At 52.2% G+C, this 14,389-nt stretch overlaps 1 protein-coding gene across 5 annotated transcripts in view; it reads right to left on the bottom strand.

Annotated features, from left to right (window-relative positions):
* Nucleotides 1-2,283: 2,283 nt before the first annotated feature.
* The window catches only part of AGPAT3 (1-acylglycerol-3-phosphate O-acyltransferase 3), an 89,053-nt gene continuing 76,947 nt past the window's right edge, over nt 2,284-14,389 (bottom strand). For all 5 annotated transcript variants that reach the window (XM_061422962.1, XM_061422935.1, XM_061422953.1 and 2 more), the window contains 3 exons: nt 13,068-13,143; nt 8,105-8,303; nt 2,284-7,509 (listed from right to left, as the gene is read on the bottom strand). In XM_061422962.1, the coding sequence (XP_061278946.1) occupies nt 7,421-7,509; nt 8,105-8,303; nt 13,068-13,143 (364 nt within the window). In that variant the 3' untranslated portion in view covers nt 2,284-7,420. The remainder of the gene's footprint in view (nt 7,510-8,104; nt 8,304-13,067; nt 13,144-14,389) is intronic.

Genomic DNA, 14,389 nt, shown 5'->3' with positions numbered 1-14,389 from the left:
CCACCTTCCAGTTCCCCACCTCCCCTAACTCTGGAGACCTGGCTGTCCCGCCAAGAGGCATCCACTCTGCTGGCTGCTGTCCAGAGGGATGGCCTCCTTCGATCTTCAGACTGCTCTCCAGTGCCTGGCTGGCTATTCTGGGTGCTCATTCTGGGATGAAGGACAAGCAGGAGGAAGGCCCAGTGATGCCTCGTGGGTCACTTACATCTACCAGTGGGAGGAGTCTTCTGGGAGTCTCCTGAGGAGATTCCACATGCTGACCTGTTAACACACGGTTGTGACAACAGACCCAGCGGTCAGGACTCTGAGCTCTCACAGCTGAGGGCCTGGGTTCAATCCAAGCTCGGGGAACTAAGATCCGACCAGCCAGTGCGGAAAAAAAAAAAGTCAAAGCGGGAACAGCGTTCAGAATAGTAAAATGAGTTTCCCCTCTTGGGGACAGGACACAGGAATACCGCAAGGGGCAGCTCAGCTTCAGTGGCCACGCTGGGCTCTGAGGCCCGTCTGCCGCGTGGCCTGGCAGGAAGGTGCACACATGTGCCTCCACCTCCCACCCGCAGCAACCCTGAGCTCATCAGATCCTGGGGTGTGTGCAAGAAACTGAGCCACCGGGAAGAAACAGTTCTTGCCAGTGCATTGCTCACAGCTGTCCCGACTCAGCACAGTGAGCACTCACCCTCGTGCCAAGGACACCACAGATGTGCCAGGCTGTCCCCAGGAGACAGGCCAGCGAGGCCGAGGAGGGGTGTCTGGACTACATACCTCCCACAATGGAAGGTGGGCGTCTCTCCAACCCCCTGGCCCTGGGAGCGGCTCCGTGCAGGGCACACTCCTCCAGACCTTGAGCCTTACCAGGGCGCACAGCACCCACTTCCCTCTGCACCAAGTCTCTCACTGAAGAGGGGCAATGGTCTCAGCCTCTGTTATGGTTGGAAGCCACAGAAAAGGGCTTGAGCAGGAGGGGCTGACAACTCCTACCTGCCCGGCTGGCTTTGGGCACTGAAGGGCCATCCCAAGACAGTTGCACAGCTCCGTGTGGCATCCAGAAGGCAGGGGCCTGAGGCAGCAGCTTCCGCCCTGCCATTCATAGGGTTGATGGGACATCCATGGCCGTGGGTAGGCCCAGTGGGTCAGGTTTTCTTACACAGTCCTGGGCAGAAGGGACTGACCGTTGAATAAGAGGTGTCACTGAAGTCCTTTACCACTAAGTGGTAACATTTTAGCACAGTCTGATGGGGCTATGATCCAGAGCTTCCTAGTCCTGAGTGGTGACCCAGACCCTGAGGGAGGTGGAGAGCCCTCAGTCCTGAGTGGTGACCCACACCCTGGCGGAGGAAAGCCCTCAGTCCTGAGTGGTGACCCAGACTCCGGGGGAGGAGGAACGCCCTCAGTCCTGAGTGGTGACCCAGACCCCGGGGAAGGTGGAGAGCCCTCAGTCTTGAGTGGTGACCCACACCCTGGCGGAGGAGGAAAGCCCTCAGTCCTGAGTGGTGACCCATACCCCGGGGAAGGTGGAGAGCCCTCAGTCCTGAGTGGTGACCCAGACCCCGGGGGAGGTGGAGAGCCCTCAGTCCTGAGTGGTGACCCAGACCCTGGGGGAGGTGGAGAGCCCTCAGGGCAGGTGTGCTGCGCCTTCCCAGACAGGGTTCCCCTCCCCGGGGCTCTCAGACCCACAGGACCCAGAGTCCCTCTAAGTCTCCAAGCCCTGGCAGGAGGTCTGGCTCCTATGAGTGGAACACCCTGCCAGTCGGTGGAACTGGAGCCCAGAGACCACCCGTCCTCGCCCCCTTCCTCTGAGCTACCACAGGACACTTTCAACTCCCCACTGAGGTTTCAGCCTCTAGGGAGCACTTTCAAACCCATACCTGTGCAACTGCCAGGACCAGGCTGTGCTCAGGCTCCATGCAGGGAGGAGATACGGGGCAGGGGAGCGCCCAGGGCAGGCTTGGGGTTTCATCCCATTTCCTAATGGGGCTGTTCCTACATGACCACCTCAAGCTCTCCCTTTGCTGTCTGGGGTATGTGTGTACCTGTGCGTGTGTGTGCATGCGTGCACCAGTACACATGTGTATGGGGGGCCTGTAGGCATGCACCGGTCCACATATGCTCTGAGTTCAGGATATACTTGCAAAGCCAAGTCATGGGTAGACACGTGTGGGTCAGGAGAGCCTAGCGGAGCCTGGCTTTCCCAGGTCTCAGGGCAGATGCCCACCACCGGCACTGGCCCCAGAGCAGAGAGGCATGTCTTCGGGGCTTTGCCCAGAGCATAAGTGACACCATGAGTCTTTTAGCTCGATTTATTTTCACAAGACAGACAAATCAGACCCTGGAATAGCTCTTGGTTCTGACAAGAGTTTTTTTCTTTATAAAGAAGGGTTCCTGGGTTTTCTCCACAGAGTGAATTTGCTTTTACAAAAAAATAGTTTTTGATATATACATGCCTACTTTGGAAACCTTTTTGTCCTAGATGGCTTTTCAGACTGGTTTTTATGCAGAGGGGTCAGTGAGCATGCTTTAGGCACCAGCTGATCTTTCTGCCTTGCTTTCGCCTGACCATCACTCTGCTTGAGTTCCCTTTCAAAAGCAACTTTCACAAGATGGGGAGGCTCATAGAGTGTCATCACAGGACGGTCTCGAGAAACAGTCCAAGCCTCAGGGTGCCTGCAGGCAGGGAACCCAAGGGCCAGAAGTGCCCAGGGAAAACCCTCCGCGGGCCAGCAGCACAGGGACAGGAGGAGGCAGGCAGTCACTGTCTCATAGTGTGGATATTTTATCCCTCGCTTTCACAGCAGCAATTTCAATAAACAAGCATGACGCCCACAGCATTCTATCTAGAAAATACCGCCGCTCAGGCAGGCTCGAGCAGGCTCGAGCACACCCGAGCACAAAGCAACCTTTGCAGCACACGTCAAGTGCAGCCAGTTCTCACGGGATACAGGCGTTTAGAGTCGAAGTTAGCTCCCACCCCCACCCCCCACCCCCGACAGGCTCCCATAGACCAAAAATACCGCTCTCCTCCACTACACAAAGCAGTAGCAAAATTGTAAAAACGAAGTGTACAAAAGGAAGCATCCATATAGTACATTTGCACCCTGTATACAATTTATCACCCTTTGAAGCTGGCCAACGGTCAGGTACGGCAGAGGATCAATATTGGAAAAAGAATGCCGACATCTGTCCCGCACATTTCGGTCGATGGTTTGTGTTGTTTTCCAAAGAGAGAGATTTTCATTTACAGTTACAGTACTTGCTGACGATCGTTATGATTCAGAAGCCAGTTGAATTTCCTGGTATGTAGGCAAGGAACATTTGATTGTCACCACGTACAATTCTGAGACAATAAATACGAGTAGATCAGATGCATTTCTTCATGGCATCAAGTAACTCCAGTTAACACAATTTAGTGCATTTCAGTATCTCATTCACAGTTCCACTTCTGTCCAAAATACTTTTGCAAACAAAAAGTTAAGAAACTGAAAAGTTTATAGGAAAAGAAAATTCCCAGTGAACTTGTCATCACAAAGCTTCAGATTTTAAAGCATTTCAATTGTCTTTGAAAGGAGGGTGCGGCTGCCGCCAGCCTGACGAATCAACTGCCCTGAGTTCCTGGGTTCCCCCGAGGGCTCTTATTTCCTTCCGGGGCATTTGTAGGAATGCCTCCATTGCACTGAGTCAGCTAGTGGCCAGTGCTGGGGGTGAACTCAATTCATGCATGTCCACCCCTGCATCAAGCAGAATGTAGTGTGACATCACCTACCCCAAAAAGGTTCCAGCTTATGTGTGTCCTGGCCCTGACATGCAAGGATGCGGAACCCACAGGAAAGTCTGCCTGCCTGCAGCACCACTCACGGCCCAGGACAAGTCTGGGGGTGTCAGGGGTGTGGCTGGCCCCAAGGGCACTGGGGAGAGGCTTGCCTTTGCCCAGGAGCTAACTTGCTAGAGAGGGGCAGGCACGTAGAGGGGGGACATGCTGTCTTCAGAGGGAAGCAGGTGGGCACGTTGGGCTGACGATTTTAACCCCTAAGCCTGGTTACACTGCCAGGGGAAACCACAAGGTACCACTGCCTACCACGGTGCGTGCCAGGGCTGCATGCAGCTGTGGTGAGAAACTCACAGCACACGGTACACAAGGGTCAGCTCAGCTGAAAGTCAGTCGGGCTCCGAAGACTCTATGTGGCTTGTCTCTAGGTGTCTCAGGCAGAGACAAAGCAACATGCAGAGAGGGACTTGTTCTTCAAATCTGACACGAACAGGGGTCACATGGGTGTGGACAGCCTGGAGACAGCGCCTGACCTGCACGTGACTGCATGCACCACTCTTCTGCAGGTGGACATCGGTGCTCAGTGGCTGAGTTAGAGTGAAAAAGAGCACATGCCACGGCGCACACAGGGGTGGGGGGTGACCGGGCAAACAAGGCGGAGATTCCAAACTGCCCTGGCAGGCGGTCACGCCTGCGTCACCTTTACAAGCAAGTACTACTCATGTCGCTGATTCAAGTCATTACTGAGCAGTTCATGCAGAGACCATCTCTTCAGTCTGACTCTGCTTCTCAGCAGGGGGCTGTGGCTCAGACAGGGCTGTGCGTCCAGCACACTGTCACCAAGGAGCTGATGACTAGGGTCACTTCTTTGGGGTTAAAAATCCTGTCAGTGGTCTCCCCTGAGCAGGTAAGCCTTTCCCCAGCGTCTGCTCACCTGTTCCAGGGCTGTCACAGGACCATGAGAGGGGCACCTATCACACGGCCACCGTGCTGCAGTGGTGCAGGCACCCCAGAAGCCCCTGGAACCCCCCAGAGGGACGGCTGGACACACAAGGAGGGCCCAGGACCCAGACTGTACTTGCCAGGCGGCACCAGGACACGTGTGTCGGCAACAGAAGACACAGCACCGGGGCCTGAGCTGAGAAATACACCATCCCGCGGCCTGGACTCGGAACTCGGCCTTCACCGGGCACCTGTGGGAGGGACCCAAGGCCTGGAGCTGCTGCCTTTCGTCTCTCCAGTGGGAGTGGGGCTGGCTCTGGACGCTGCTGCAGCAACAAAGCTACACCTCCAGAGGCTCAGCAAACCTCTCCCCTGGCAGAGCGGTCACCCAACACCGTGGATTCCTGGTCCCGCCCGATCCGACCTGGGGCCACAGGTGCTGGGTCTGGAGTGCATCCTCCCCGGTGGTGACCAGGAGGACTGTCCCAACACTCAGCCTGATTCTGGACAATGAGAACATCAGTAACAAAGCGGGTAAAGGAAAAGAAGTAAGAACAGCACTGTTCTGAGATTTATTAATTTAAAAAAACTAAAGGAGCCTCCCCCCTCTTCCCTCTGAAGTGGATGAAAAGCAAGATCCACCCCTCCAAAAAAAAAAAAAAAAGCAAACATTCATGGTGTAATTTTTATTGCTCTCAAAGGGCTTGGTATTCAAATGCACAAGCTAATCTTTGTTAAATCAGAAGGAAGTCACTGAGATTTAAAACCTACACGTGGTCTCAATCTCCATTCACCCAGGAGTCTTCACAGCTGGTTACTGACTCAGTATAGAATTTACATATTGTGTATCAATTTCAAGGGGAGGGAACTTGGCTAGGAAGCAAGAACTATTAATTAAATGGTAAAAGATCTAAATTTGCACTTTCCAGGTAATGTAGCTTCACAGTAGTGCCCTTCAACTTCTTCCTTTAAGCTCTTCAGGGATGAGTGGATTAGCAAATGACACACACACACACACACACAGGTGAGCAGCATGTTATGTGAAGAAAAACAAGATCTAAGGGAGCCGCTCACCCAGGTGGAAGTGGCCTTACTGCGTGCCAGGCTCCACGCCCGAAGGGAAGCGGGAGGCAAGCTTTGGGGCAGAGGGCGGCTGGCTTCCACACTGTCTCAGTGCCCAGCCTCGAGAGGACATGTGTGCCTTCGGGGTCACTGTGAGTGAGCACAGAACTGCGGGGCACGTCCCTGCGACCTTGGTGCCATTACCAAGGTCACCGACCCAAAATTCAATAGTGTCACTATAAAGGCGATCTGCTGTTTCCACAGGTCTCCCCAGAATTCAGACTTAGGACCAATGCATAATTATTTTTTTCAGTTTGGTTTATAATTTTGCCCATTCCTCTTTCTTTCATTCCACCCCCCCACCCCAGAAAATTCAACCTGCCTCTATTTTGAATGCTGGTTACAGGACAGCAGAGATAACACCCATTATTTTTCTTTCCCTTATTAAAAAAGATGAGGGGAGTGTGACTTTAAAAAAGCAAGTTGAAAGTTTAAGAAGAAAGTTGGATGCAGGCGGGTGGCGGAGCTGGAGGGGCGGCCCAGGTCCACCCTGCTGGGCAACCCCAAGGCTTCCAGCCCCGCCAGGCCAAGAGGCCCAAGAGTGCAGGAAACGCCTCCCTTTGGCTGCAGGCTGGAGAGGATGCTGCCCGGACACTAGGGACTCCCCTGCCTCCCCCAAAGGCCAACATCCTCCAGGACACACGCACCTGCTCAGAAGGGAGGTGACGGAGTGGGGAAGGCTCCCCACCTCTGGTTTCCATCAGGTCAACTGTGAAAACAAAACCTTTAAAAAGCTCAGTGTTAACAGTCTCCAATCACCTTTAGAAGACAGGGTGATGTGACACCGCCTTTTCAAAGTATCTGCCAGCCCTGCGGCCGAGGTCTCTCCAGTGCATAGCGCCCCTGGCGCACCGGCCCTGCTGGGGGTGGGGGGCCGGCCCCCTGCAGCCCTGTCCCCGGTGGGATGAAAGGCCGCTGTCCGCCGGGAGCAAGGGGGACAGGAGCTAAGCTCCGGGCATGGGCAGAATTGGACATCTCACCGCGTTTTCTCTGGCTCCACTCGCTTTAAAACGGATTCAAGGTGTCAGCAGGTAGGCGCTCCGGGGGAGGGGGCGTGTCCCGCCGCAGCCCCGCCCAGTGTGCTTTTCGCCAGGCCACGTCCCCGCCGCCCGGAGGCCGGGTGCGGGCTGGTAGCGGCCGGTAGGTGCTCTGGGGGCCTGGGGACCCAGGCACACAGTTCTCAGCGGGAGCAGGGTAGAGTCCGCAGGGGGTGCAGGGGAAGAGGCGAGGGCCGGGGTAAATTCCCAAGAAAATCGATAAAAACCGAAAACGGGATCTAAGCGCGAGAAGAGAACGTTTCCAAAGCCTCCCTCGGGCCGGGGGAGCCCCCATATCCCTGGGGGCGGGAGCGGCCGCCCCCCAGAGCAGGCGCAAAGCCCGGCTCTCCTGCGCAGGGGCGAGGCTGGCGTCTCCATCTGCAGGTCTGCCGACCGCTTTACTCTTGGCTCAAGTTTTATTGGTCAATATTAGTCACCAGTTAATAAGAAAAATAGTTTCTAAGTGTCTTTTTCCCCCGCTCTAGGTGCGTTGTTCTGTTTTTAATTGAGTTAATTGGATACCACCGTCAGGTTATGTGTGCTCAATCACAGCCATTAATTACTCCTTTTTCTTAAATTCTTGGTTTCCATAGCTGGAGCCTTTTTCTATTTCAGTCACTCCTATTAGTCGGCGGACTCCAAAGGAAGCTTTAAGACAGGAAAAAGGCTAGGTTAGCTGATCGCCTTGCCATCAACCTGGAAAAGTCGCTATGGGGGGAGGGGCCTGCCTTTGACCTCAGACTTTCCTGGGAGCGAGGGGCCGCGGGTCCTCTGCCCTTCTCCCACCCAGTCAGCCTGTGGGGTTGGGTAGCGGGGAGCAGCGGTGGGTGTGGGCCCATTGAGGCCTGCAGTTCTCAGTCAGGGCTGAGGGGCTGCAGTGCCTGACACTTAGTGCCCCTGCGACTGCTACAGTGCAAGCAATGGCAGTGTCCTGGGGAACCTCGGCCCAGCATGCCAGCCCACGCCCCCAGCCACCCAAGTGCAGACCCAGTGGCCAGGACCCTCCCCACGCAGCTCTTGGCCCGAGATGCCAGGCAGGCGGCAGGCCGGCTGGCCAGCCTTCTGGAATCTGGTGGAGGTCGTCATGGCCCCGTGGCTCAGTGGTCAGAGATGCTCTCTGAGGCTGGCAAGGCTTGGCCTGGATCCCGGCTGCCGGGTGACCGTCTCCAGGCCTGGGCATGGCCACCAGCACACGGAAGGCTCCCTCCCACCCTTGAGCCATGCCATCATTCCCCTTCATTACCTGCCCCGACAAACCCCAGGAACGTCAGGATCAGGAGCGGGGATCCACTGGCAAAGACGCCCAAAACAAAACTGAAGAGAGGAGACAGGAGGAGCGTGGCCCAGAAGAGGAAGTTGAGGAGCGTCCATGGCCGGCGGGTGGGTTTGAACTGCTGCCCAGGAAACACACCCTTCTGGTTATATATCTCCTGCAGCGCATCCTGAAAGAGTCAACCAGAACAGTGGCCTTCATGTGCTGTTGTTATAACCCAAAAGCAAGAAATGACTCTACCTAAAGTGGATGGACCACATGACACGGGCCACGGGATGAAGCTGACATGACATTCATCTGTGGTTGGCTTATATCAAAAGCTTGAGAAACATAAACCCTTCGATCAGGCAAGTTTCCTAGGAAAATGATCAGCCCGTGCCTGGGCACAATAGGCACCTCCAAGACCCAGGACTGCAGCATCTGCTGGGCCCTGCACCATCTCTGGCGACACCTCCAGAGCGAGGGTGGCAGCCACCGCTGCTGGGAGTCCATGGCCCGCCGGCTGGGTCATGCACAGAAAGCTACTTAACCTCTCCTTCCTCCGTGTCCTGGCAGCTAATGATGGCAGGACAGGGAGCAGGTGAGGACGTGACAGCATCCTCGACAGGGAGATGGGGCCACATTACACACCAAGCAGCAGCTGCCTGACTGAGCGGCCGAGATGCCGAGACAGACTTCTCTGCAGCTACGACATGTCACGTGCCAGCAAGGACATACACTAACGATAGTCTGAGTTTTCTGAAGAACCTAAGTGCCATACAATTCCATATAAATAAAAATATGTATGATGAGGCATGTGTCTGGGGTCAAGTCTGGAAAAAGATGAACACCCACGTGATCTTAATCACCTCAGGGGCTTGGGTCTCACCTCTTCTCAACTTTTTCTGTTTTATTTTCTGCATTTAGCTTCTTCAGCTATGTTTGGCATTACATTACAAACAGGGCAGGGGTCTTGACAAATACCCAGTGTCACAGCCTCTTCCAGTGTGTGGTCAGACCCCAGCTGCCCCTGCCAACCCAGGGGGCATGGGGCGGGCACCATAGTCCTGAGAGCTCAGGAGCAGCTGCAACCCTTACATCTGTGAGGATACCTCAGGGTGCCCACACGTGCCCCCCAACCCCGAGGGCCCTTCCCGTGGGGTTCCAGAACATTTTCAAGCCCGTTTGTTCAGCCCGCTCTACTCTGCCCGCCTGCCCCTAAGCAGACGATGCAGATGGTGGTAGTCTCTCCCATCCCAACCAGTCAGCCATTCCTCACACACCCAAAGGCCAGTGCGGTCTCCTTCCCCAGGAGGGTTTACGCCTGCACCCCGTGCATGGGCACCTCTATGACAATGTCCGGGACCGCTCCTGTGCTGTGTGCTTTTCTGTGAGTAGCATCACATCACACGCCTACCGCAGTCTGCTTTTCGTACACCTTTCTCAAGATTCAGTTAGACTGAGAATATGCCTGCAGTTCATTCATTTTAACTGAATCCCAGAAAATGAATAAACAATGTGTCTATGTTCTAATAATGCACTTTTAGGTTATTTCTCACTTCCTGCTAAATAAGCAAATACTGTTTCTGGGAGATGTCACTCTTCTTTGTAAGAGGTTCCAACTTTTAAAAACTAACCCTGATCCGGAGACACACTCTCCTTTGCACCCTCATGCACGTCTTTCTGCCCATCCACCATGGGATGCACACACACTGTATTCCTTCTTTTAATTGGTCAGCCTTGCCCGAGGTTTTCCATTTTATTAATATGCTTAAAGAAATCTTTTGGTGCACTGGTTCCTCTTTTGTAGCTTTGTTTTCTGCTTAAAAAGTTTATGCTGTTATTATTTTCTTTGTTCCCTGTTTATCCTATTTCATGTATGTTTCTGTAATATATGTTTGTGTGCATGTGTACACATATGTATGTACATACATTCTTTTTATTGATCCCATCCCTGACTTGTGTTTCTTGAACCTGACAAAACCCGTGTTCTTCAACTCTGGAAGTCTTATGGTTATCCCTGACAACTGCGCTTTATCATTCTTCCCACCTGATCCTCTGGTGGGATAATTGTTACCTTCTGGACATCTGTGTAGCCTCTGGATCTTTTAACTTTCCTTTTATGTTTTCACTTCCTCTGTGATACATGCTGCGTAATTTCCTCGAAACCTTTGTTGATGTTATTTGCTAAGCTGTATTCAACTCTTTGGGACCTCATGGACTGCAGCATACCAAGTTTCTCTGTCCTTCACTATCTCCTGGAGTTTACGCTCACGTCCATTGAGTCAGTAGTACTATCTAGCCATCTCATCCTCTGCCATCCTCTTCTCCTTTTGTCTTCAGTCTTTCCCAGCATCAGGGTCTTTTCCAATGAGTTGGCTCTTCGCATCAGATGGCCAAAGTATTGAAGTTTCAGCTTCAGCATCAGTCCTTCCAATGAATAGTCAGGACTGATTTCCTTTAGGATTGACTGGTTTGATTTCCTTGGAGTCCAAGGGACTCTTCAAGGGTCTTCTGCAGCACCACAACTCAAAAGTATCAATTCTTCAGTGCTCAGCCTTCTTTATGGTCCGACTTTCACATCCTTACATGACTACTGGAAAAACCCTAGCTTTGACTATATGGACCTTTGTCAGCCAAGTGATGTCTCTGCATTGTCTAGGTTTACCGTAGCCTTCTTTTTAAGGAGCAAGCATCTTTTAATTTCATGGCTGCAGTCACCATCCGCAGTGATTTGGAAGCCCAAGAAAATAAAATCTGTCACTGCTTCCACTTTTCCGCCTGCTATATGCTATGAACTGATGAGACCAAATGCCATGATCTTAATTTTTTGAATGCTGAATTTCAAGCCATCTTTTTCACTCTCCTCTTTCATCAACAGGTTCTTTAGTCCCTTTTCACTTTCTGCCATGAGGGTGGTGTTATCTGCATATCTGGGTTGTTGATATTTCTCCCAGCAGTCTTGACTCCAGCTTCTAATTCTCTCTTCAGCTGTATCAAATCTTCTATCTAATCTGTTAACTAAGATTTTACTGTCAATTACTAGATTTCTCATGCCTGTCTATCTTACTTGGGTTTTCCTCAAATCTGTTCCATTTTTAATAGGTCTTATTCTTTTGTTTTCAATCCCTTCTTCTTTTATTTGTCACTTTTTATTTTTGGCGGTGCCGGGTCTTTGTTGTTGCCCGTGCTCTTTCTCCAGTCGTGGTGAGTGGGGGCGACTGGTTGCGGTGTGCAGGCTTCTCATTGCCGTGGCTTCTCCTGTTGCACAGCGTGGGCTCTAGGGCGCACAGACTTCAGGAGTTGTGCCACACGAGCTCAGCAGTGGCACGTGGGCTTAGTGGCCCCAAGGCACGTGGAATCTGCTCGGACCAGGGATTGAACTCATGACCCCTGCATTGGCAGGTGGATTCTTCCCCACTGGACCACCAGGGAAGTCCTCAATCCCTTCTTTTTCGCTTAGTCATTTCAAGCAAGCTGATCTGAGTCTCTGCCAAGTAGTAGTTCCACAGCTGAAGTTTCGGGAGGGTTTAATCTTCTGTCTGCTTGTCGTGCCCGCGCATGGCGGGTCTCGGTTACGAGCGCGTCTCCAGCAGAAGTCTCAGCAGCTGAGTCTGGAGCCGTGCTCTTCTAGCTTTACATGTGCTTCTCTCAGGGACTCTAGAGAGATTCACCTGGAACCACTGTTTTATGCTGATATTTTGATTTTGTTCTTGAACTATGTTGTTAGTCTGACGTCAATCCCGCACCTGTTTAAGGACAGTGCTGTGATTATGAATCACCAGGGAGATGCTTCAAGACTCAGAGGGGAAAGGCAAGCTTCAAAGTCACTCCTGTGCTGGCAGGTTCAGTTTCCAGTTTCAAGCCTCCATGAGGATGAAAGTCCGACAGGGTCCCAGCTTCATCAGGGTCTTCAGTTCTAACTTCCAGCCCTGAGTGAGGTCAAATCCATGTCTTCTGTTTCCATGTAGGCATCAGAACTCAAGACCACAGGGTGGGCGGGCCAGCAGACTCCTCGAGCTTCCACTCACAGTCTTCCCGGCTGACTCCCAGTCCCACCTCCTCTTTTGCTCCTGAGAGAGGTCCCTTATTTTTTTTTAGCACCTGTCAGTGCATTTAAAAGGATATGCATTGTATTTTTTTAATTTTAAAAGTTTGCTTAAATTCCTCTGAAGATTTCGCACATTACTTGGTTGCTGCTGCACGTGTGCTCGGTCATGCCTGACTCTCTGCGACACCATGAACCCACCAGGCTCCTCTGTCCATGGGATTCTCCATGCAAGAAGACTTGAGTGGGCTGCATTTCCTACTCCAGGGGATCTTCCCGACCCAGGGATCGAACCTGTGTCTCTTGCATTGGCAGGTGGACTCTTTACCCTTGCACCACCTGGGAAGCGCCTGTTACTTGGCTAAAACCCTTATAAAAGGGTATGTGTTTTATACTAGAAGGGCTTTCTGATTATCTGAGCTTCTCTGTTGCTGAAGATGAGAACCTAGTGCCCTGTATGTTCGTGTGTATAAAACAAACCGAAGAGTCAGGCGTGAGACATGTCAGGGGAATGGAGGAGGGACTGGGTGGGGTCACCAAAAAAGCTGTCGTGTCATCTATAGTGTGTCTCTTACATATTAAATCATATGTATACACACACATACAATGTGTGTTGCATACCTACAATTTCTTTTACACAAAATGAAACAAATGTGATATTATCGGCAATGGTTATATAAGCACTGTAATGTCCAGTACACTTTCCTCTAGTTTGTTAATTTCTTGAAAGTTAGGAAAAATGAAAGATGCAGAAAAGGATTGGAAAGAAGAATTTGAGAGTGGCACAGCACGCCTGTCTCTAGAGGCAGTCCACGTGCTACCTGCCTGCCCTGTTAGCTGCCCCTTGGGAACCTCTGTGAGGCCCCAGGGGTAGGGGTGGAGGTGGGGGGAGCTGGGCGCCTTTACCTTCTCCTGGTACAGTTTATGAAGCCACTGAGCTGCTTCCTTCTCATCCAGTGGAATCTCTTCCAGAGGAAATCTCCTGTTTCATTAAGAAGATTGAAAGCAAAGTGAATCACCAGATGACATCAAACTGAAACAGGGGAAAGTAATTTCTTGTGCATCAGAAACCTCTGTGAGGCCCCAGGGGTAGGGCTGGAGGTGAGGGGTGGGGGGTGTGGAGCTGGGCGCCTTCACCTTCTCCTGGTACAGTTTATGAAGTCCTGCCTTTTCTATTCAAATCTGACTCTCAATTTCTAAGAACACACAAACATCAAAGTAACTTTCCCTCGAGCAGTGTCCCGTGCCTCGGAGGACGGCGGGGGATCACGGAGGGCCCTGGCAGGCGCTTCAAATGTGCAGGAGCACTGAAGCACTGCACGGAGACACTTCAGGAGTGTCCCCACGGACAGGAGCAGTGAGCCCCACTGGGAAGGCTGACTGTTCATTAGCCTCAGCAGCAGGTTTGGTCTTTCAGTTCGTCTTTGGATGTGATCATCGCCGAGAGTGTCTTTCATGAGGCAAAGAAAACTTCATCTTTCACAAATGAAATCTACTTGTCTGAAAAGCTGAAGAGATTTTGAAAATTTAATCTCACCTAACAAATGCTGACTTCAATTGGGACAGTGGCTTGTGTACAAATCACATCACCAGCTGAATTACCAGCCCCAGGATGGGAGGTATCTACCTGGTAAGACCGGGACCTCTTTCCAGGGCACTGCAATACCTGAGGATCGCCAGCAGGGGCCGCCGAGCGCACTTAACCAGCGGACCGCGGTCACTGCGGGGCCTGACTGCCTATCGCTCGGAGGGCCCAGGGTGAGAGAAGAGACAGGAGAAATTTCCACAGCCAGAGGCAAATCTTCTATGTTGAAGGAATATCAACCTTTTTTTTCCTCTAAAAGTTGAGGACTTTGGTTTTTGTGGGTGAAAATGAAAAGAGGATTTTTACAAGAACATGCAATCAGACATCTGACCACACATCACGCAGCCTCCGGGAGACTCCGCTGTGCACTGAGAGGACAGAATAAGACTGCTAACCCCTTAGTAAACAAAACGGTTTATCTCTGTGGACCCGGAAGGTGCGGGGCACTGCAGGAGTCCCCAGACCACACAGAGAGGTATCACTTGAAGGACTCATCACAGGCACCACCTCGGGAAGGAAAGGAAGTCAGGAGAGGCTTGTCTGCAGAGAGATGACTGCCCACAGCGTCAAACTCAACTGACTGTTCTCCCCTAACTGCACAGATACCACATACAGGTTCTGTTGTATGTCTGATGTATGAAGC

The sequence above is a fragment of the Bos javanicus genome, chromosome 1, assembly GCF_032452875.1.
Source record: "Bos javanicus breed banteng chromosome 1, ARS-OSU_banteng_1.0, whole genome shotgun sequence".
In the NCBI taxonomy this organism is placed as follows: domain Eukaryota; kingdom Metazoa; phylum Chordata; class Mammalia; order Artiodactyla; family Bovidae; genus Bos; species Bos javanicus.
This window is presented reverse-complemented; position numbering and strand designations above follow the sequence as displayed.